Source organism: Culicoides brevitarsis, chromosome 1, assembly GCF_036172545.1.
Source record: "Culicoides brevitarsis isolate CSIRO-B50_1 chromosome 1, AGI_CSIRO_Cbre_v1, whole genome shotgun sequence".
NCBI classification, from domain to species: Eukaryota; Metazoa; Arthropoda; class Insecta; order Diptera; family Ceratopogonidae; genus Culicoides; species Culicoides brevitarsis.
The window spans coordinates 22,592,581-22,615,564 of record NC_087085.1 but is presented as its reverse complement, the minus strand read 5'-3'; the positions used below and the strand labels follow the sequence as shown (position 1 = coordinate 22,615,564).

At 28.8% G+C, this 22,984-nt stretch overlaps 3 protein-coding genes across 6 annotated transcripts; 2 read left to right on the top strand and 1 right to left on the bottom strand.

Moving 5' to 3' along the window:
- The first annotated feature begins 6,724 nt into the window (after window positions 1–6,724).
- On the top strand, window positions 6,725–8,212 carry LOC134837464 (uncharacterized). The gene is made up of 6 exons (XM_063852841.1): window positions 6,725–6,953; window positions 7,017–7,216; window positions 7,501–7,584; window positions 7,714–7,829; window positions 7,887–8,021; window positions 8,086–8,212. The coding sequence occupies exons 1-6, from the start codon at window positions 6,725–6,727 to the stop codon at window positions 8,210–8,212; spliced, it is 891 nt and encodes a 296-aa protein (XP_063708911.1).
- Window positions 8,213–8,752: 540 nt separating this feature from the next.
- On the bottom strand, window positions 8,753–13,382 carry LOC134833298 (protein vav). 4 transcript variants are annotated; one of them, XM_063847693.1, is made up of 16 exons: window positions 13,050–13,378; window positions 12,884–12,991; window positions 12,614–12,795; window positions 12,478–12,552; window positions 11,652–11,754; window positions 11,348–11,518; window positions 11,160–11,277; window positions 11,015–11,100; window positions 10,836–10,955; window positions 10,285–10,775; window positions 10,104–10,221; window positions 9,947–10,039; window positions 9,720–9,883; window positions 9,495–9,647; window positions 9,264–9,432; window positions 8,753–9,207 (listed from the first exon to the last, which is right to left on the bottom strand). In XM_063847693.1, exons 1-16 carry the CDS (start codon window positions 13,152–13,154, stop codon window positions 9,148–9,150), a joined length of 2,316 nt encoding a protein of 771 aa, XP_063703763.1. In that variant the 5' UTR covers window positions 13,155–13,378; the 3' UTR covers window positions 8,753–9,147. The 4 variants fall into 4 exon arrangements, with proteins under 4 accessions (XP_063703763.1, XP_063703681.1, XP_063703920.1 ...); XM_063847611.1 differs by having other exon boundaries at window positions 9,720–10,039; window positions 13,050–13,382; XM_063847850.1 differs by lacking the exons at window positions 11,652–11,754; window positions 12,478–12,552; window positions 12,614–12,795; window positions 12,884–12,991; window positions 13,050–13,378 and adding an exon at window positions 12,079–12,360.
- Window positions 13,383–13,711: 329 nt separating this feature from the next.
- On the top strand, window positions 13,712–19,183 carry LOC134838437 (receptor-mediated endocytosis protein 6 homolog). The gene is made up of 10 exons (XM_063853967.1): window positions 13,712–13,901; window positions 13,986–14,049; window positions 14,145–15,769; window positions 15,817–15,977; window positions 16,069–17,277; window positions 17,614–17,753; window positions 17,837–18,408; window positions 18,470–18,640; window positions 18,840–18,933; window positions 18,992–19,183. The coding sequence occupies exons 1-10, from the start codon at window positions 13,837–13,839 to the stop codon at window positions 19,124–19,126; spliced, it is 4,236 nt and encodes a 1,411-aa protein (XP_063710037.1). The 5' UTR covers window positions 13,712–13,836; the 3' UTR covers window positions 19,127–19,183.
- Window positions 19,184–22,984: the final 3,801 nt, after the last annotated feature.

The following is a 22,984-nucleotide window of genomic DNA, read 5'->3' as shown; positions in this document are numbered from 1 at the left end:
AGTTGTTTTCAGGGTGTTCCAAGACCGTTTTCTGTTTCGCGTTTCATTTTGGAAAAAAACCATGGGGGATATAGAAATTTTATATAGATTTTCATTTTTAGTACTGTTTAATATGGAAAAGTAATAAAATTGTTCAATTTTGAGTTATTTTCTATGATATTAGGTGATATTATGGGTGCATTTCATGAAGGATCTTCATGAAATTTTCTCAGCTTTCTAATGGCGTATATGAATTTAAAATTTTCTTAAATTTAATTTTAAACAGTTGTAATTTTTTCATAAATAAAATGTTCTATTGAGAGTAAATGTATGTATTTTGTATTAAAATTAGCGTAATTATTAATTAAAAATATTTTAAAAGAAGAAAATTTATATTAAATTTTGTTTTTTAATTCAAAAATTCGTAAAAATTTAAAATATTTTTAAAAATTTTTGAAATTTTTTGAAAAAATATTGAAAATACAAAAAAAAATTTAGTTTTGATTAAATTTTTAACTCTTTTATTTTTATTTTGTCCCATTGGATTTTCGACTTTCAAAATGGGGCAGGGGATAAAAACATAGAAAAAAAAATTTGGAGCGGTCTCAAGGAAAAAAAAATAAAAATCTCTCATTTTATATAATAAATATAAGAAAAGTATTTCAAAACATATATATAATTTATAAATTCATTATCATCGTTTTTGAAGAAACGCGAAATGAGATAAATTTTATGAACATCTTAAGAAAAAGAAATATCTTACTTGTGAATCAGAAAGATTTAACCTTTGTGCAAGCTTTTTTCGATCAGGTTTGGTTATATACTTTTGAACTTCAAACTGTCTTTCTAAACCTTTTCTCTGCAAATTGCTAAACACAGCTCTTGACCATGATCTTTTACGTTTTTCACATGTTTCGGTTTGATATTCAAAAATATTGCGTCTAACGTTGCCAACATCCACGTTACTTCTATCAGCAACATCATAGTAAAAGGATGAACAACCAAATGGCACATCTTTGCTCAGAAAAAAATATATATTTATTAATCATGTAAAAATTTTATTCTAATAGTAATGTAGCATTTTAGTGTTGATATTTAAAAATATTTCTAAACATTGGATGTTTATTTTAAAATACGTTTATTTATTTTGTACGTGTTACAATTCGCTTGTTGATATGATACAGATGGAGGAAAATTTTTGTATTGTTATTATTTGTTTTTGAAAATCTTTCAGAAAATTCTGTAAAAATATCATTTCCTTTATTATCAAATTCAAACTTTTAATTGAATTATTTGACATTACTCAATGGTACAAGAGTATTTTACCTACTATTGGCCTTATAGGCCTTGGCTTGTGAATGACCTGACACTTTGAATCAAAATTTTGCTGTTTTGCTTCAATTTCTCTTTCATTTTCATTGATTTTAGTTCGTTCACTTTTATCAGCATCAAATAAAATATTTTTCACACTAAAACTATCTTTCTCCATATCCTTTCATTTGTTACTTTCACCGCAGCAATTTTATAATTTTCTTATAATCGAATCCTTGTGACTTTATTTGCATTAAAAATGAAAATGAATGAATAGTACTTGTACATGCTGAGAAAGATCGGTTCAAAATGATTTCGTAGGCGTGTTTATTAATTACTTTGCCCAATAATATTGTTGCTCTTGTTGTACGATGATCATCAAAGTGCAGATCGTTCTATTTAATATTGTTTTAAATATTCAGAAATTGTTCAGTTGCCGTTTAGACTTTCGTCTTATTAATATTATAACTTAACAAGTGATTTTTAATTTTTCTCCAGGAAATTGAGCGTGCGAACAAAAACTTGAATGCGTTTCGTAAACTTCAGATTTTTCTGTTCTTAATGAGCAATCTGCTGTAAGAACAAATATCTCTTTAAGATATTTAAACATGTTCAAAAGTGAGTAGGCTTTTTGCCTGATAAAATCTCCAATTTGCATTTACGATAAACTTTATTGATAGAACACCGTTGGAGATCTTGTATCAGGAGTTTTTAAATGTGTATATTTAATTTATTACATTAATAGTGAGTAAATTACATGCTTTTTACACATCTTGACGTTGCATTTATTAAATATCAATACACAATAAATTTACTGAACAGGCAATATCAATATACATTTTTGTTGCTGTTTTCTTATATTTATGTTGGTTGGGTGTAGGCAAAGGGATTTGCTTGCATGTCCCAATACATATGTATATAAAAAGCAAAAAAATATATATTTATATATAAAAACATTGAATTATTATTACCAGACTTTGAAGATAAACAATTTTTTAACTATGAGAATTCAAGGGATCAAAAAAGTAAAAAAAATCTATAAATATATTTACATATTTTTATGTTATTTGCTCATATATCCTACGGTACAAGTTTTGAAAAAAAACTCAAACTGTTGAGGTTAAATGGAACTTTAAATTTGAGGACATTTCTGAGGTACAACCACATCAAAAATCATTCCGAATATCTATAAAGTGTTATAAATCGTTGGAAAGAGAGCGAAATTCATTACAAAATGATACTTCTTTTTAAATTTTTAGTTAAGTCTTGCGAATTCTTATGGATAAGAAATTTTCTTACGAATAATATGTGTATTTAAGTCAAAATTTGAATTTAGTTTGTGCAGTTCCACTTAATGATTTAGATACAGCTAAAGAAACTTATGTGAATATTTCAACCATAAAATATGTGCTTCTTAGTAAGATAGAAACTGCTTATCATCATTTGTCTTTTACTAGTTTTGATGAAAAGTCACAAAAGCAAGATGTTTAGAAAATTATTCTTTGTTGTGGTAATATTCTTTTTAATTAAATTCTTCAACGCTGAGCCACAAGAACTTTTCTTCTCTACAATTCCCCAATTTAAAAACGCAGGTAACAATCACGAAAATTATACATTATAATCACTTTTTAATATCTCTAAATAAATATTTTAGTCTGGGATAGGTCATCTGAGGTTTCGAAATTAGTTTCTCGTGCGTTCACAAATACTTCTAATACATTAAAAAGCAACACTGGGGTTGTAAGTGCTATTTTGAAACTAATGGGCTTAGAATCTCAAAAAATTGGAGCAATAGCTGTAAACTCCATCGTTATGGTCTCTCAATTGGTAAGAATAAATGAATTTCTCATAACCTTTGTACTGTTTCTCTTTTTTTTCATATCACAGATACTCAATAATTTTGTTTCAAATGAAAAAATTGAAATTCCTACAATGAAAGAAAACGGAAATATAATTAAGACAATAATCGAAAGTATGCTTTCCAAACAAAGTGAACACAGTGCATTATTTGCTAAAGCTACAAAAGAAGATCTGATGAATGAAATATCTGATGACGAAGATACCAAATCTTTTCATTGTACAAAACTTCTATTGTAAGATTTTTTTACGTTTAAGTAAATTTATTTTCCTAACTACGTTTTCGTTTTAGATGTAAGATTCAACCATTTGTTAAAGAGATGCAAAAAAATGTCATTGTTATGGTCCGACAAGAAAAGAAACTAATTGACAAAGCAATTTTCAATTTTCCACCGATTCACCTTTTGCTAGAAAAGTTCAATGAATGTGATGTTACTTTTTCCCAATGCTCTTATCAAAAATGACAACAAAAATAAGAAATTCTCAAAATACGCATTGATACCTTTCTACTAAGGGCGTTACAACTGTCAAAAATGTTTTGAATGTACTCCTTCCTAATGTTTTTAAAACTCCCAAGAGGGATATCTGTAGCGTTGGCAGATTTTTCTTATCCAAATAATGAAGCAGTTCACTATTTTTGATCAGCAATAATGAACTTGTGTTCTTGGATTAAAGATCTGATATTTTCATAGATTTTAAAATTGTATCTTTATCTATATAAAATATTCATCGTTTTTTGTTAAATAAGGCTAATTTTTGCATTCTAATTTTTAATATGAATTAGATACTCTTAGAGAGATATTGATAATTTTCTTTGAAAAAATGTATACTTTTTACTTTATAGTTAAAAAAATTTTTCGAAAAAATTCGACCTGAACCTATGAAAATTGTCAGATTTTCACGTGAGCATAACGTCAAAATTTGAATGTCAATTTTTCACTCAAGTACAAGCAATGATCTCAAGTACATCATTTTTCTCCATGAAACATATGATCGCAAATGAACCGTTGCGTCAGAAAACCATTTTGCCAATTCGGTTTTTGAAGAAAAATTTGGAAAATTAACTGCGAGAGGATTTCGCCAGAACAAAAGTTTTTTTATTTTTTTATGCTCTAGATGGAAAGTTTCTTAGATTTTTGATTTGGCGAAGTTGTGATTTTCCGTGATTCCTCGTGAAATGACCCTTACACATTTTTTTTTATTTGTTTCAAATTTTGAGTCAAAAATGTTGAATTTTGTAAATAAAATTTATTAATAACAGTAATAATTATGTTTATCCCTCTTAATTTTTAAAATTGATGAACAAAATATGAAAAATCATATTGTAAATGGTATTTTTGAACTGCCGATACTCGATATCTCCTCCTTTCTAATATGTATTAGGAGATCTATGAAATCTAAAACATTTTCCACAGTTGTTACATCTTTACTTAAAACTTCAAAAATATAGTGGTAAAATATATTCAATTGATTTCTAGAAAAAGATAAAATTTACTTGTTTAAAATACACTCGTTAATCTTTTGTTCGTCTGTAAAATCATCTTTCTCTACTCTTTGTCCTGTATTTTTGCGTCATGATTATTAAATGAAAGAAATTTCACCACTTTTCTAGAAATCCAAAACATGTCTCATCTTCCTTCTTATATGATTACAAAGATAAACAAGGTGAATCACCAATGTAGTTTATTAATAAATTAAAAATAAATTATTATGTAACTCATTGGTCAATTTAAATTTTTAAATGAATATTATTTTTTTTTTTAAATACTATCATTCTTGTCTATTTTTGTTGAAGAATAAAGGAAGAAAACAGTTCCTATAAGATTTTTTTTATAATTCACTTTGTCTTTTTTATGTTTTACCTGAAGTAATTAGAAAAAAAATACTTTGCGATTCCCCTAACTTAAGCTTAACGACTAGATGTATTGGAAGTTGGAATACACTAAGGAAGAAGTGGAAGTGTAAAACATAGTTGCTTACGGTAAATATATATGCTTAAGTAGGTCACGTAAATAAAAAACTTATAAATACAAGTTCAATGCCAGAGTTTTGCTCAGATACTTTTCGTATTTTGTATTGATAACATATAAATAACTTATAAAAAATATTTACTTTTGAACTGAATTTCACATAATCAGGTAAAGTGCATCAAAATAAAATAAAAATATTAGTGTGAAACAAAAAAATAATAATAAAAAAAATACATAAGTACTGAAATTAATATTTAAAACTTATTTAAAAAAAAAAGTTTGTGTATCACTAATTTCTCACACAGAAAAAGGTCATTGACTTGTCTTTTGCTATGACTGATAACATGATTAAAAAAAGGTGTTTTATCAAGTTTTTATTATTTCGTTTTACATAGTTGAAATATATATACAAAAAATTTCGGGATGATTCGTCATAAAGATATTTAGAAAGTGGATTTGTCATTTTAATTTAAACGTGTATTCAAAGCACATGATAATGAGTAACCAACTTTCTGTAAAACAGAAGAAAAAATGTTGAGTAAAATATGTATTCCACATTGTCATTAAGTAAACGCAAGATTTTTTATTGTAATTGTGGCACAAAAAAGAAAAGTCTTAAGATAGGTAATCATTGTGCCATGGTGTGTACACAGTTTAACGTTTTTACTTTCTACTTCCAATTGTATGTAGCTCAACAGTTATATACTTTTAAATAAGAATTCTTCAAACTTATATTTTGTAGGACGAATTCTATTTTGTTTAATTTTAATACAAAAGTAGCAGTACTGTAAAAATATATAAAAAGTAACTTACGGCTATTAACGACACAAAAAAGTGTCTAATTGTTTTTAAATTATGCAAATGCAACTTAGAAAATAGTAATTACTACCTGAAAATTTGATGGAATTATCTTCTCTTACAAAGGACATCGATGACAGACAAGAAACGAAACTATATTTTTCAATAATCGACCACATGGCATGCTAAAGAAATCAGTAAATAAATGTGTTAAACAGAATAAGATTCATGCACTTTTAACAAATTAGCAAGTATACAAGCATATATAAATAAATTGAATGAACATGATTTTGACACACATATTCTTAAAGATTACCGTTTCGAATAGCAGTATATTATTTTTTTTACAAAAAAGTATTCCAATCAAATTACTGGCAAAGATTTACCACTCTTCATATGCATATTCTCTTTGAGTGCGTGCATGAGAAATGAGATAATAGAAATATAAAGACACATTTTCAAGTTTTTTTTTTGACAAATCTCAATATTCAGAAATTGAGTAATTCAACAATTGTGATAAGTGAAATTTAGGACGAATCAAACAATGTAACGGTGCTTAGACGCGCTACGGAAATTAATTGTTTTTGTTTTTCACTTTTTGAAACCATCGAGCATAAATTTAAGAATGGTGAAATTTTGTACAAATGAAAAGACAACAAAAAAATGAAATAATGTTTAAAAAATTACTTGATCTTCTCATGCATTGAGGGTCGTCTAGCATGTCATTGTAAAGTAATTTTTTTTTTTAAATTTTAATGAAATTGAAAGTTCATAAAAACTTACAGACGATTGTTTTTTTTTCTTCCAGAATGAAATATCAAAAGTTAACCGCTTGGACATTGTGCGTCTTAGTTTTATGCTCAACAATAGTACATGCAGCTGCCTATCCACAAAATTCACATGATGATGCAAGCGAAGGCTCCAGACGTTATGCTGAAAAACCCAATAATGTAAAAAAAGTCGCGCTTGACGATGTTGATACAGACATCCAAACAAATCAAATTTCCGACAATCCATTCTCATGGACTAATATGTTAGGTAATTTTGATTTTAATTGCAATTTCTTATTATGATTCTAATATTTGAACATCTTTTGCAAAGGAATGGTTATGCAAATGATGTTTAATAACAACGCCGTTGGACCAAATAAGTCTGATGATTTAGATGGAAATAATGGCCTTAGTAACTCACCATGGGCCAACATCATTTCAATTGGTCTTCGTATAATTACAACATTACTAGGAGGCAACACAAATGATGGCATTGACAAAGTAGATAATGGAGCTGCTGGTCCTATGCAAGTAAGTAGCTTTAAAAATATAAATTTTAGAAAGATAGATTCTTGATAATAAAATCTTTTATGTACATATCGAGAGTATCAGAGAGTATTCATTTAAAAAAGGAGTAGCTCTTAGAATAATCGGTTTGTGTTAGCACAGTATTTTTATGTTAAAAGTATATATGATAGTCCACTACTATCTATAACAATTGTTTTGGTGTACATATAAAATTTTAAATCACGTTTGCTTTAACATTAATATTGTAAAAATCCGATAGACTGTTAGTTAATGTTTCCTCGCTACAGAATGTTCTTGCTGCCGTGTTTTCCGCCATGTTCGGTGCAAAGGATCCCGACCAAGTAAATACCATGGCTAAACAAGCAGGAGAGGTAAGGCTGCACTTGTATTTTTCTGTACAAATGTATATAAAATTATTATTTAAAATAAAAGCTTTCAACTTTATTGAAAAAGAAAAAAAATATCTAAATATAAATGTAAATATTTTTAAACATTTTCAGTTTATCAACATTGTTGTAAATTTATTGGACGCCCTCAAGACTTCATTTTCTCATCGGTCTCTTCAAGCTAGATCTGTCGGACGAAAAGATTCAATGAGTGATGCTGCTGTTGCCAGGTTTATAAAAAAATACTCAGATATTAATAGCTAACTAATGTTATTTTTTATTTTTAGTCTTGCTATGATGAAGAGTTATGCTAAAACTTACAAAAATTCAGATAATTTGTGTATGCAAAAATACCTTTGTGAAGCCAATACTGAATGCGCTAATGATGTTGGCGGAAACAGTATTTTCTGTCAACTTGGAACGTAAGTTCTTTTTCATTCGTATGCTTAAGCATGTCGATTTTAATATTTATTCTGGTAAGAACAGGTATGCCACCAGTTTCATATTAGAACGTTCATCACATGTTACATTTGAATCATTATACGAAGCAGGACGACAAGGTAGACAAGGAATTGATTGTAAGCAAATATACCTGGAATGCAATGAAGTTTAAAGAAAAGCAGACATTTTGTACTTTCTTTTGGACGAGTGACTTGTTTTAGCAATACTTACAAGATAGTAAACATATTGTATTATTATCAAGTAACTAAAATTAGATACGACCTTAACTTAAAATTAAGTAGTTTAGTTATAAGTATTTATTATTTGTTTAGTTTATTTTCTCAATTGCATTTAAAGGAAAATAGATCATTGCATCCTTTTTCTAAATGGCACAATTTCTTTTGTTTGCTATTGTCATTATTTAGAAATTACAAAATTGTTTGTGATTGCAAAATAACACAATTATTGAAAAATTATTTTACTGTTGTGTTTATTTAAGTTGTGTTTTTCTTAAATATTTATCGAGGACTGTATTGAGCGTTATAGCATATATATTTTTATTATTTAGAATTATTTTCTTAATGACTTCCCTATAATGTTTAAAATTAAAATAAATTTAAAATGATTTATATTTTTTCTCAATTATTTTTGTTACTTACTGAGGCTTCAAAACACAAATCAATTCAAAACAAACAGTTTTCTGTTGACTATATATATTAATGATTATTTATTACACGTTTTGTCAATTATTCTTTTAATAAATACTGAATGCTGACACATATTCAAAATTAATTATCTAAAAGTCGCAGTTTTTTTTTTAATTAAAATGTATTTCAATTGCATACTTTCCTAAAAGTCAGGCGATCTGAATTATACTAATTCGGCGTACAGTACACTATAAAATCATATAGATGCATATCCATCAATTATAGGATATATTAAATATTTCAGAAGGAATGAACAAGATTAAAATGTCCCTTTATTCGTGTTGTGTGACTTTACGTCCTTAAATCAATAGAGAGATTTCAAAATTTGTCGAAAGTTGCATCAGTGAATTAAAGAGAAATTCGCAAAGTCAATATAAGAAATATTTAACTTTGAAATATATCATAGAGCATTTGTAACATTAGTGTTTTCTCGGACATACTCTTTAGGGAAAAATCCAACCTAGAAAAGAAAAGAGTTTGTAAGTGAATAAAATGTAATAAATATAACTTTATTACTTTCGAGTTCACCCTCCCTCTCCACCATCCCTTACTATCGCCTTCTTTTCCAATTACAATAAGGTGACAGCCTCGACGTAGCTCTAACTGATTAGATTCTGTTGGCAGAAAGTCAAATAGTGCTGTTGCTGATATTTCTTTGTATGGCCATTGAAGTGTTTGATTTAATCTGAAACATAATGGAAATATTGATAACTAATATCAACCTTCGGAATTGATCCAGTAAGTTACCCAGCAAAATTTTCACCCAAATCATTCCTTTCATAAAAGGAAACCAATTCAACAATTGTTTTGAATTGACGACGTTTAGATAAAAGATACAAAACGCATTCTCCTACATTTTCTTGATAAATTTTCATGTGTTTTACCACATTATCATCGGTTCTGTTATAAAGAAAATAAAAACGAATTAATAAGACAATTGAAGAAATATATATATTTTTTTTAATTTCTTACTTTAAACTTAAGGCATACATAGTTTCATCTGAATGTGAAGCACCTTGTGGACGGACTCTCAATAAATATGTTCCTACTTTACGAGTACTTAGTTTCATCGTAGCAGTGTCACGGTCCATATTTCCAACAAACCAATAAAATTCAGAAAGAACACGGTCACAAATCTGGAAAAAGTTAAAAAATAAGATAACTTGGTTTACATACTGGTTTACACGGTGTCTATTTACTGGAGGAGGCTGAGCCATATTTTGTTTGCAACGACCCGTTGAACTTATGCATCCCTTGTGAACTCCAATCCCACAAACTTTACAGATGTATCCCTAAACAAAAATGTTAAATAAGAAAATTTTAGGAAAAAAACTTCTAATAAACCAATTTGCTAACTTGATGTATTAATCCTTTTAAAAATTTGGAACAGTGCCAACAGCTAATTGGTCGTTCTAATGTTGATAGTTGGAATTGGTGATCAGTATTTCGACAGCCAGGAGGCTCCAAGTTATCACTAGTAAATAAATATATTCAATTTAGTTGAATAATTTTTAAATATCACGTTTTGAGTACATACAATGCTTCATGTAATGCTTTATTCCACTTGTTTCTTTCAGTTTCCTGCTTCATATACAGAGTAAATGCTGTCGATTGGGATTTTCTTGCCAGAAGCAATTGATATTTAAACCTAGGATCTCTACGTCTAGTTGGAGCACATGTTTCAACACGATAATCAATCAAATTATGAGCTTCCCTAAAAGTATATTGTGCTTCTCCCACTTTTGTATTTGTGTTCTTAACAAGAATCATTAACTTCTCAAAAATGAAAGCATAACGATTCTTAGTTTTTTGATCTTCGTGTGCTTTTATATGTAGCTCTCCATCTAGCAACAAGTGACCGTACTGCTCTAAATCATTTCCGTTTGGAAGATTTAAATCCAAAATGCTCTCTTTAACCTTTTGTATGATGGCTAGGTGCTCTGAATCTCTTTTGACCTCATTCGTATATTGTGCCACATCTACCATTGCTTCTTTGGCTCGTTCTAGGCCTCGGTAGTCGTCGTGAGTCTAGAGCACATCATATTAATAAATTTAATGATCATTTAAATGAAATTATGTTAAACTTACAGGAAGCGTTTCATGCACTAGTTTATCCAGTAATAAATGATATTTTAAAATTCTTTGCATTGGCACAGATAAAATATCACGAAGTTGCACTTTTCCACCACTGTGTTCTTTTTGGCATTGCTTTTGAAAATTTTAGAACATTTTATTTTTCCTTCTTGAAAATGAAATGATAAAATTACCAAAACCATTTGTTCAACTGTAGAACTTCGTTTGCAAACATCTCTTAGTAGATCAGTAGCTGCACTTAAATTGGAACAATATTTTCCTAAAAACAAAAGAATATTTAAACATGTATGTAATTCAAATCATAAGATGTTGAATTACCATATTTTAAGAATGGTTCTCTAAAATCCAAGAAAACTTGACTTAATTTGGTTTTTCCTTTGGAAATAACTGAATCGTTTAATCTTTCTAAAAACTTCGAATGAATATCAGCGAGATCCTTTTCAAAATATAAGAGTTATTCATCATTATTTATTTATTTTCTTTTTTTTTAATTTAGCTGATCTTACCTTGACACAAAAAAATATTGTTGATAATTCTTCCTGTGAAAGGAGTTTTTCAAGCGGACCCATAAACTTAAAATTCAGAGCTTTGAGCACTTCCAAGTAGTTGGCCTCAGTGTCTAATAGCTCCCTCACCACGAAATCTCTTTGCTCACAACTGACTGTTGATGCAGAAAGCTGTTTGAAAATAATTATATTTTATACAAATTTATGATAAATCACATATAGAAAATAAAAAAGTTATGGGAACAAGCAAATAAGTAAAATAAAACAAGTTGAAACAATATGTATTAAAAAGCTACATGCATACCTGAAATCGTGTCAAATTTTGTATAGAACATAAATCCTGATAAACTTCTTCTTCTTTAGTAGTATGTTCTTCATGCCCATTGCAAATAGCGTTTTCTGTGGTACTATATTAATGGCACAAATGTATAAAAAAAAAATAAATTTAAAAAAAGATAATTGCTCAATTGAAAAATTTCATGCTCTTTTCAAACACGACAATAAAGCGAAAATATTTTAATTTTTCAAAGGCCTAAAAAATATAAAAAGAAAACGTGTCTTGACTAACAACAATGATATACATTTGACAAATCCAAAATGTACATTTAAAAACATTAGAAAATCATGTGCACTCTTGAAACAGTTTAGTGAATGAACAAAATAAACATAGAGAAAAAAAGCAATCTGGGTTTGTACAATCAATATGTACTATTTAAATAATTCTTATTAACCTCTGGAAGTGCTGATGAGAATGTTACGTAACATAGATCTTCATATATTTTTTCTTCCTTTTGTCTGTCGTTGTTAAACAATGAATCAGACTCATTGAGAGCAAGTGCCCAACACGAGTTAGAGATAACAATTTTTCCATTGTTATAGTCATTCATAGATATTTGACTATGAGCCGAATTATCTTCTTCTTCTAAAGATGGATTTTTCGAACACGGAGGAGACACTTCATCATTTGCTGCCTCATCCGATAAGTCATCTTGAGTATTATTGTTGCTTTAAATTATGCAAGTATACATAGCAGTATTATCACAAAAATCAAAGAAAGTTTACATATTTGCTTAGTTTGACAGTACTTTTCGTAATAATATCACGAGTGTTAAATAAACTATTAAACTTACGTTGAATGTAAATCCTTGTAGATCTCTTCATCTGAATGGTTGCGGTCTGCGTGTCCAATTTGCGAACTAAATCCACTAGAATTACAAAACAAATCATTATTGCAAATTTGATAAAGATTTATGCAATTTGTCATACTCAAGTTCGGGATTGAGTTGTTGTACTTTTCGACAAAGAGAAAGCTTAGAAAGGCAGTTCAACACCTGATGGAAGTTTGTCAAGTCGTAAAGCATTGAAGGTTCAAATAGATCTGATTCTTTTAAGTTGAAGTGTGTACGGCACGCTTCTAAGAATATTGAAATGTTGTGAAAACAAAGAAACTGAAATGAAATTTGTATTATAAGCAATTAAGTATTATAAAATTATATGTAAATTTAATTAAATTGATGTATTTTGTCCAGGCAATACCTGAGCCATTTGAGGTTTTCGATGAAATGACTTGATTTCGATGGTGGGATCAAGAACAGTTAGCAGTGAACAAAGCAATACTCCATCTCGTAAAACCATTGCCAACACCTAAAAAATATGGTAACATAAAGAAAAGTGTTTTTGGACATAAATAGGGAAACTTTACTTTTATTTCACTCTCAGGAGCATTTGCTTTATGCTCAGGTGGAATCACCTTGCATCTTGTTAACCAATCTGTGCATAATCTCCACAAATCTTCATTGGTTGCCATTGTTGAATAAAATTTCAATTAGTTTTTGTGGTAGATTCTACTTGAAACGCCAATGTGAAGGCTTGAACAAAGAACAGAACAATTAGTTGAGGACACCGACAATTTACTTTAAAACATTTTTGAAATGTTTAGAAGAGTTTTTTCCTAATTAAAAATGATTTATCAGTTTTTTCATTTTTTACCACACTCAGTTATTGTTAACAATTGCGGTAGACTTTGAAATTGGTCTTGCAAAATGAACGTTAAATCTATCAATTCATTTTACATATATTTGTCATATAAAAGCATGAAAATCAAACATTATTGATAACTTTTTTATCACTTTAGAATTATATTTACTACTTTTTTTTTCTTTTTATGTGTCTATGATAAACAAAAAAAAATAATAATTTTTCCGAAGAAGACTTTCGAGTTGGACACACGCTATTTCGGTTGTTTACTTTTTTGAATCTGATACAATTGCGCTATAGGTATTGACACATTGACAGAGTGAATTTGAACTGGAACATACATATTTTTGACAGAGACACTTATTATTTATATTTCCTTGAAAAGGAACCAAAAAACTTACAAAAATATAATTTCACCTTTTGTATGCCGTGAAAGTTATTTTTGTGTTTTGCCGTTGAAATTACATTGAATTATTACATGTAAATAAATCGGAATAAAAATCTGTTATTCAATGGAATCTTATGATATTTTTGAATTAGCCCAACTCTTGAGGCAAAACCAAATTTTTATCAATAGGTATAACAAATATCTCTTTATATTTCTTTGAATTCCACATATTTAACACTCCTAATACGATATTTCATTTTCAAACTATTCAAGTGAGAAGAGGACATACAGTGAACAAAAGTCACAGTTGTTAGAGAACTTTAACAATAACTACAAGGTAAATATGGGAACTTTTTTTTATCATTTTCACTTAAATTTATTTTTTTAAATATTGGGCGTTTAATGATTACATGATTGAACTTTACATTTCAGCTAGCATGGATTCTATCTCAGGAGAGACAAAACTTGTCGGATTTGATTGTAGCACGTCCTCATATCACCCCGGATCTTTGCAGTTATCGTGCATCGCAATTACATTCATCTATTTTTATGGATGTATACAAGATCAAAACAATCAAGTATCAACACATATGTGGCTTAATGAAACTACTGAATTTTCTTCAGAAATCTCCTTATCTTTTGGCGCAATGCTTGTCCATTGCGGATAGGATTAACCAAGTTATTCCAAGCCAAAACGACAAAATTGTTCATGTTATATGTGACAGTTTCTACGGAAGTTTGCTCAATACTAAAGACATAGAAATGATTCTCAGTATTTTACAGCAACTTATTCAGCTGCAAATTGTGAATCATGAAACACCGAGGCGTATGCTGAGACCTTCTTCATCTTCCTTTGCACGACTCTACGAACGATTACATTCCTCCTTATCATCAGCAAAGCTATTTTTACTGGCAAGTTTATATGAACCCATAATCTCAGTGCTTATCGAAGAACATAAAATGGAATGCAACCCGAACGATAATACGCAGGATCTCGCATCAAATTATACTAACGATACATCTGAAAAGTTATATGTATTGACAAACCGATTTGTAAAATCATTGTCGGAAAATTGGTTGCTTTTTCCATCTCCTCTCAGTTGGCTGATTCAAAAAGTATGTTTTTCCTTTAAACAAGCTAATTTTCAAGAAGAAGAAACATACATGATATTGGTGGACATGATATTTACGAACTTTATCATACCAGCGATTGTGTCGCCTTTCCGATTTGGCATAATTGATTTGCAAATTGATGACGTTGCTCAACACAATTTGATGCAAATCGGACAAACTCTCCAAAAACTGGCATTGCATAAATACCAGGCTGTGGACACAAAAATGCATAAATTATATGAACGATTTGACAAAAATGCTATTCCTAATTTAGTGCAGCAGTTAATGCCTCAAGATTACGGGATATTTCATCAAAACCTGTGTGCCTCATTATTTTCAGCTGGACAAACTAATATACAGCGCGATAAATTACTAATTTCTAGGACCGAACTAAATTTACTCTTGGATTTTCTGAGAATTGTCATTGAAAACGATGGATCTACAATAAATTCCAAAAGCAAGAAAGAATTGGTAACGATTCTTGAAAAGCTACCAATAAAAATCGATGAGCCAATCTGCCAAGAATTAAGGCATGAAAATAATAATATTGCATTAGAATCGGTTATTCGATCTAAACAAGGGTTAATAGCATTAGGTAAAACTTCTAAGCCAAAAATCAACAAACATGTGACGGAAGAAGTAATATCAAGTGACCTGAACGATTCGGCCTCTAGTTTTATCAATGGAAATGTCACTCGTACTGAAGAACTGGATGAAGTGCTGGTGTTTCCGATTAGTCTTGATTCGGATCAAACATCTTTAGATTTATTGCCAGAAGCACAAGTTACTGGAATGAACTCAAACGTTGATGATGTTGTAGCAGAAGATGTAAAGTTAACTGAAAAAAATGTAGAAGTGCTAAGCCGTTGTAATGTTGAAGAACCGATTACTCTCTCTAATGGAGCGACGAATGTTTTGCATAATAATAGAGAGAAAAATACGAGGTAAAATATTCAAATAATTTTAAATTTTACTTATTAAACATTTTTAGATTTTCTTTGAGCCGCGATGACGGATCAATCGGCAATACATCAGATAATTTAGAGGCTCAAAGTGAAGCGCCTAGTAATCATTCAGTTACAAGCTCTTTGGATCTGGAGGAAAACGATCAAAATGATAATTTGTCAGATATGGTTTCAGCAAACGTTTCTGGTAATATATTGTATTATATTTAAACATTGGCTTAAAAAATATTATATTACAGCATAACATGTTTATAATTATTATAAAATTTTCTTTTCAGGTAGAGGAACACCAAACATTTCAGGAAGAGATACTCCATCGTCTCAAGTTACAGAAAGTGGCAATAATCCTATGCCACCGCAAATGGTCAAAATAATGAATAAAAATCGGTCGGATATAGAGGACAAATTTTGTAAATTTGAAATAAAGAAACTACTAGAGGGCGATGAAACAGTATCTATAATATCAGACACATGGAGTACGGACGCTGTCTTAGCCAGTGATAGTGAAACAATTGATGCAAATGAAAGGAATTTCGCAACGCCATTGATACCAAACAACGTTATTTTACCGGGTGATTATGGATTGCCTGACCATTTAATTTCTAATTTTCGTGTTGTCAATTTTGACGAAACTCAATCTGAGTCAAATTGGAGCACAGACGTTTTAGGCTCGGATACAGAAAAACCAAGTGAAGTTGAATACGAAGTCGCAAATAAATCATTGGAATTGCCAAGTCCTGAATCAATATTTTATGATTCTCAGTCTTCTGTGAGAGAACAAAAAACTTCTAACAATTTCATAACCGCAGACCTTTTGGACCTTGCAACAAACGAAAAGAATTTACAGTTTAATGAATCAATAAAGGCGGAAGAAAGCAAGTGCAAAGATGAATCTGGTTTGACAAATGCTGATATGAAAACATTGGAAGAGAGCTCTGAAGTTAATATTATTAGAAGTGACTCGAACATTACTAATCCATTTTTCAACGAGGACGAGACCTTAAATGAATTTAGTGTGCAACATAGACGAAACGTTACTGTTCAACGGAATTCAAATTTCGATTCACGTAGAAACGGTGTAGTGAACTCTGAGAGTAAACCATCCGACGGTCTTTTACTAGACTTTATAAATAATTCTAAGCAAGATGGTACTAATTCAAACGGAAAAACTTCTCGTTCATCAAGTGGGGCTATTCCTAAAAGCATTAGTTTCGATTTTACTGCTGACAAAAATGATCAATACTCGCCAAGCAAAAGAGGTGGAATATTCAACAAAATTAAAGGGCTAGCTAACATGAAGGGCAGAAGGAACCGATTCAATGTAGATCAACAGCATGTTAATGAAAATCAATTGACGAGGAATACAGAAAACGATGAAAAAGCGTTTCTTGTTGAAACTTCAGATGATATACTCGGTAAATACCGTCGGAAAGTTTCAACTTCATCTGATCCTGCATCTTCTGAGTCTGCTGGTAGCAATAGTTCCAGTAAGTTTTATTGTTAAACATGACCGCCACATACATTTTTAACTTTCTTTATCAACAATTGATTTCTCAAAACTAAAAACTTAAAATCTCTGCAAGAATGTTTCATTTTTTTTCATAACATTTAGGCCGCTCCATTTTAAAATCCAAAATCCAATCGGGTAAAATAAAAAAAAAACTAAATTAAAAATTTTATCAAAAAAAGGGACCATTTCTGGAAATTTTGGACAAAACTATTGAGTTTCATTTGGAGCGGCCTTATATTAAAAAAAAAGTTTGAAACAAATTTTTAACGGTCTAACTTTAAATCACGACCAATTATATTGATTCTTTAAATAGGTTCCTTAAAAAGTAAAAGTAGTAAATCAGATATTATGAAGGCAAATTGCTCGGAGCCAGACTTTGAAAATGTTCGTCGTAAAATTAAAATGGTTTTAAGCAGATCTAGTGTTCCTTCAACTGATTTTAAAAGTAATTGTGTAAGTTGTTGCAACATTATCTTATAAAATTTTCATTCACATAAATAGGAGGATTTAATTTTTTGTAATTTTTTATTTTTTAGCGTGTCTCACAATCTCCCATGCACACATACTTACAGATTCAAATGGCCGAGGCAACAGAAACTGGAAGTTTGAAAGAAATATCGTACACGTTTGAAGCTTTAAGACTTCTTAGTTCTACTAATTTATTGACGCAACATAAAGTTTATCAACATCTACAGAGTGAATTAATTTCCGGTCAGCGTTACATTCAATATTTGACCAAATGTCGTCAAAATCTATTGCTCTCCATAGAAATGGTGGAGAAAATCAATAAGAAAATCGCAAGTGAACGAGAGCTTTGTATCAAAAATTTGATCGACTGTTGTGTTCGAATGTTTTTGGACAAAAACGAACAAATTAATGAGAATTTCTATGATAACATGTCAAAGCTTTTCGTGGCTGACGAGAAAATTGAGTTGATGAAAGAATTTATAAATGCAGTCTTAATAAAAATCAGACAAGACGGTATTCTTCGGGGTGTTCTCTCTGTAAAAGAACTTGAAATAAAAGACTGCATTGAAAAACGAATAATGCAAAAGGTGTATAAACAGCTATTATTTCCTAATGATGATGCTGATAAATTACGAGACAAGTGAGTACAATACGAAGAAGAATGTACATCAGCATACTTTTCATTTTCTCAAATTTTCTAGTTGTTTATCTGATCACATCAAAAAGTTATCACAAATTGTTACGCCGACACATAAATTAATAAAAATACCAAAAGAATATCTCAATGAAGCGCCTTGGTCTTATGCACAACAACAATTATTGTGTATAACCGCCGGAAAAACGCCAAAAGAAAAAGTGAAATGTATTGTGCGGTAAGCTTGAAAACCTTTTTATCTTCTCATTAATGAAGGGTCGCATTAAATTAAACTTTTGTTCAAATATGTCAATTATTACCATATTAACATTATTTAGGAAAATTTAAACTAATTTCATGTTCTTCAAAAAACCTCTTTTATATCCTATATTATTTATAACCTTTCATTCTCTCATCAAAAATTATTTATATTTTAGTGCATGCCATTGTATAATGAGCATGCTCTCAATGGCAATCGACAATCCTTCAGCAGATGATTTGACGCCCGTTTTGATATTCATTATAATTAAGGTAAAGCACACATTTTCAACTTAATAGATAAAACAGCAACTAATATTTTTTTCTGTAGGCAAATCCTCCAAATTTACTTTCAACAATTCAATATATCAATTGTTTCATTGGTGATAAACTTGAAGGAGAAGAAAACTACTGGTGGACACAGTTTGTAACTGCAGTAGAGTTTATTAAGTCTATGGATTATTAAAAGTTTGAGTAAAATTTAAAATGAAATACATCATTTAATATTATTATATATTACATATATACATTGTGTTTTTTTTCTTTACTTTTGGTCAATCAAATGAGAATTAATATAATTCAGTAATTTTATTACTTTTGCATCAACTTATGAATTTTCTTTGTTTTTATTAACTTTAATTGATATTTTATTGTTGTAAAATTTTTTTCTAACTGAATAATACTAAAATTAAAAAGTAAAGATTTATCTGCTGTAGAATAAGAGATTCTCAAAAAAACGAAAGAAACACAGGCTCCCCCCATATTTTTTCAACCAATCAAATGCTTTGTGATTACTTTGCTCAATGGCCCAACCTTATATTTTTGAAAAAAAAATTAAAAGAACAGTATATTCAGTAATTTAAATTAGAAGTAACAGTATTAATTTTAGTGTATTTGTCTGAAGTGCCTCAAATATAATTTTAGTAATTGTTCTAATTAAATAAAAACATGTTTTTGTCTAATAGATTTTCTGGAACATTAATAAATCTGTATTTCATAATTCGAATATAGAATTTGAATTAATTGTTAAATTAAAATTAAACAAAATGCAGTTTACCAACAATAGTGCAATTTATAGTAGTAATATGTTCTTTGAAGACAGTATCGACGGCAGCAAAAAACCACAATTGAAAAAGGAACAAAAATCTAAAGAGTGTACTTTGTCCTATAGGAAATCTATAGGTAAGTTCTATTAATTATAATTTTGATCATGTGAGTTTATAAAACAATTTAAGTTCATATCTAAGAATATTTTTTAATGTAAACTGGCTATTTTAATTTTTATTTCAATCAAAAAGTACCACAAAATGTCAAAAATTTTCCTCTTTTACTAAATACTTTTATTTTTGCCTCTGAATTTTTTCGACAAAATTTAATGGCATAATAAAAAATTAAATAGGATGAGTTACCAATACCCAGTTATCGTGTTTTTTGACTTTGAAATGAAATTTCTCGTGTAATTACTGAAATTTAACTAAATGAAATGAAATTTTACTGAATTTTAAAAATTAACATATTGTGAATAGTTGTAGACTATTAATTTTATAATTTGATTTTAGAACATGCAATTTTGTAATGAAAAACACTGAAAAGAGGCGTTTTAGACTACTTTTTTGTCAAAAATTTCCATATGAGAGAAATGGCTTTTATTCAATAACAATCAAATTGACGATTTTCTATTCATTTTTATTGGTTTTGCATTAAAAAAATTAAAATTTCAAATAATTTTGGTCTAATTTTTGATGTACGATAAATGGTAAAAAAACGATAACTGGTGAAAAGTGATTGGTTAACCCATCTTATTTTATGTTTGTGAATATGATCCATAAGCTTTGGATTTTTTTGCTTGCTTGTTAACATTAATTCAATGTTACATTCTAGAGATTTTTTTAAAATTTGGACTTAATGAATAGTCAATAACATTACTTCAATTAGTATTTTTAGTTTATCTTTAATACTAATCATATAAAAGCAGCCTTACTTAAATTTACACATTGAACATCAAATCTATTGTCACATCGTAAAAGATAAAATTTTTACCTTATATACCTTTCCTTAATCAGCCTACTTAGTGTTTCTCAACTGTATAGACGTTCCAAGTGAAATTCTTTAGTTAGTTCATTCGTATTTGTTAGGAAAGATCTCAATCTTTCAATGGGATTTCAATCTTTCTTATTGACTTTTTATCCTAGAGTTTTTGAAAAGATTACAAAAAAAATTTAAAAATCCAATTTAAAAATTTTGTTTCCTTGGTTTTGAAATACTAATCTTTTTAATAATATTATGAATAAAAGCAGTTTCTTTTCACCGTATACCTATGGAAATGTCAAATAAAATAATTTAAATAATTTTTCTCAAAGTAGATCTCAGAGGTGTACTTTAACTAAAATGGCAAAGCAGAAGATGCAATTATATTTTATATATATTATGAAACGAAGAGTTCTATAAAATATTAATAATATTTTTCGTGCTTGAATCATAATAAAAGAAATAAATGTTCCAGTATTAATGTGTTATTTGCAAACAAATATCCGAGTTGAAAAGATGGTTAAATTTCTAAAAACAATAAAAAAATTTACTTGGATTTTTAACGGTTTTCAATATTTTTAAAGCCTATGATATCGAAGTATTCATAAATACATACATTTTTATTTTATTTAGAAGAGTATTGAAAAGAGTACCTACCATAGAGATATTTCAAAAAAATAGTTACTTAGAATTGTTGAGTATCAACACTGTTAATGTATATGGGTCATATCACAAGGAATCACGGAAAATCACAACTTTGCCAAATCGAAAATCTAAGAACCTTTCCATCTAGAGCGATCTAGAGCATAAAAGTCCAAGGAGAAAAATGATTTACTCGATATGACAAGCAATTTCAGTGAAAAAAAAATTTTCGAAAAAGTTCAACCTGAACCTATGAAAATTGTCAGATTTTCACGTGAACAATACGTCAAAATTTGAATGTTAATTTTTTTGAAATTTTTTCACTAGGATTGTTTGTCGTCTCCAGTACATCATTTTTCTCCATTAAACAAATGTTCGCAAATGAATTATTGCATCAGGAAACTGAAAAATGTGAATCTTAAGCCCCTTTAGCTAATTTCGTTTCTCAAGAAAAACTCGTAAAATCAACCGCCAGAGAGTTTCGCTAGAAAATTAAATAAGAAAATTATGTTTTCATGCGCTCTAAATGGAAATTTTCTTAGATTTTAATTTTTCGATACATTTTTGCAAATTCACATATATATTTCTATGTCCATTTAATTATATTTTACAAAATTTTAGAATACCATTAACTTTACTGGACTGGAATTTACTTTGTAATTATTGACCTTCAACTTTCATTTCATGTTCTTAGTTTTTAAAATAATCTTATATTTAATTATTGTAAATTTAAAAATTGTATTTTTAAGTAGAAATAACGAATATTGTATGAAAATTAAACGAAAGGTTATTGAGCACTTTGTGGGAAAGAAGACAGTTCCATCCCACCTAGTTAATTTTGTGACGATTTTTTTGACTAGAAAAATATAATGAGCACACGAAACTCTTAGGTATTGATTTCTTTTATACAACTTGTGACGTTTTTTTTTGTAAAGCAATTATGCTATAATTAAATGTATATGGTTATATTAAAACGATAGAAAATTTACTGCCAGATTTATTTTTCTTCATCCTTTCATCTTGTCTTTCATACATTTTTTTGGAATATCAAATTTAACAGTTGCATGTCATTAAGTTTTTATTTTATTTCAAAATTATTTAACACATGTGCTTTATGCGTCAACAAGTGAATCAAGGATTTTTTAAAAGTTAATTTATGCGTGCGGTGTGTACTACATTTATAGAACAGATTCTAAAATGAATAACATGTTTATAAAAATTTACGTTTATTGCATATGCAACGTAGGGTGTCACTATTATTTAAATAAGATTCAAAGACACAAACACGGGTTGAAGTTATTTTTTAATTTTATTCACACTTAGTTTTTTTTTAAGAGTTTTTCCTCAATTTCACAACATTTCATACATATGTACAATTCAAAAAATGTCAAATTCTTAAATTAAACAGAAAATTAACACATCTTTTGCTGAAATATGAGGCTAAATCACCCATTAAGATTAACGCTGTAAAAATGATTAATTGCATTGCATTTCACGCAAAATAAGAATAAGAAACGTTTGTGCTGAGATTTTGTTCTTTACTTCAATATCGAAGAAAATAATAAAAAATAAATGGTATTTGAAAAACCACATTTCAAAAAATGTAAAAGAAAAGATTTGAAAGAGTTGGATTGACCAGCTACATAGTTTTTAG

What these genes read in the sequence shown, in the direction of transcription:
- LOC134837464 (XM_063852841.1), top strand. Translation starts at nt 6,725, where the DNA reads ATGAAATATCAAAAGTTAACCGCTTGGACATTGTGCGTCTTAGTTTTA. An exon ending in GAGCTGCTGGTCCTATGCAA is followed by an intron (nt 7,217 to 7,500) that starts GTAAGTAGCTTT and finishes TCCTCGCTACAG; the next exon opens with AATGTTCTTGCTGCCGTGTT. An exon ending in TGGCTAAACAAGCAGGAGAG is followed by an intron (nt 7,585 to 7,713) that starts GTAAGGCTGCAC and finishes AAACATTTTCAG; the next exon opens with TTTATCAACATTGTTGTAAA.
- LOC134833298 (XM_063847611.1), bottom strand. Translation starts at nt 13,154, where the DNA reads ATGGCAACCAATGAAGATTTGTGGAGATTATGCACAGATTGGTTAACA. An exon ending in CAATATTTTTTTGTGTCAAG is followed by an intron (nt 11,278 to 11,347) that starts GTAAGATCAGCT and finishes TATTTTGAAAAG; the next exon opens with GATCTCGCTGATATTCATTC. An exon ending in AGAACCATTCTTAAAATATG is followed by an intron (nt 11,101 to 11,159) that starts GTAATTCAACAT and finishes TTTTGTTTTTAG; the next exon opens with GAAAATATTGTTCCAATTTA.
- LOC134838437 (XM_063853967.1), top strand. Translation starts at nt 13,837, where the DNA reads ATGGAATCTTATGATATTTTTGAATTAGCCCAACTCTTGAGGCAAAAC. An exon ending in AACCAAATTTTTATCAATAG is followed by an intron (nt 13,902 to 13,985) that starts GTATAACAAATA and finishes AAACTATTCAAG; the next exon opens with TGAGAAGAGGACATACAGTG. An exon ending in AATAGAGAGAAAAATACGAG is followed by an intron (nt 15,770 to 15,816) that starts GTAAAATATTCA and finishes AAACATTTTTAG; the next exon opens with ATTTTCTTTGAGCCGCGATG.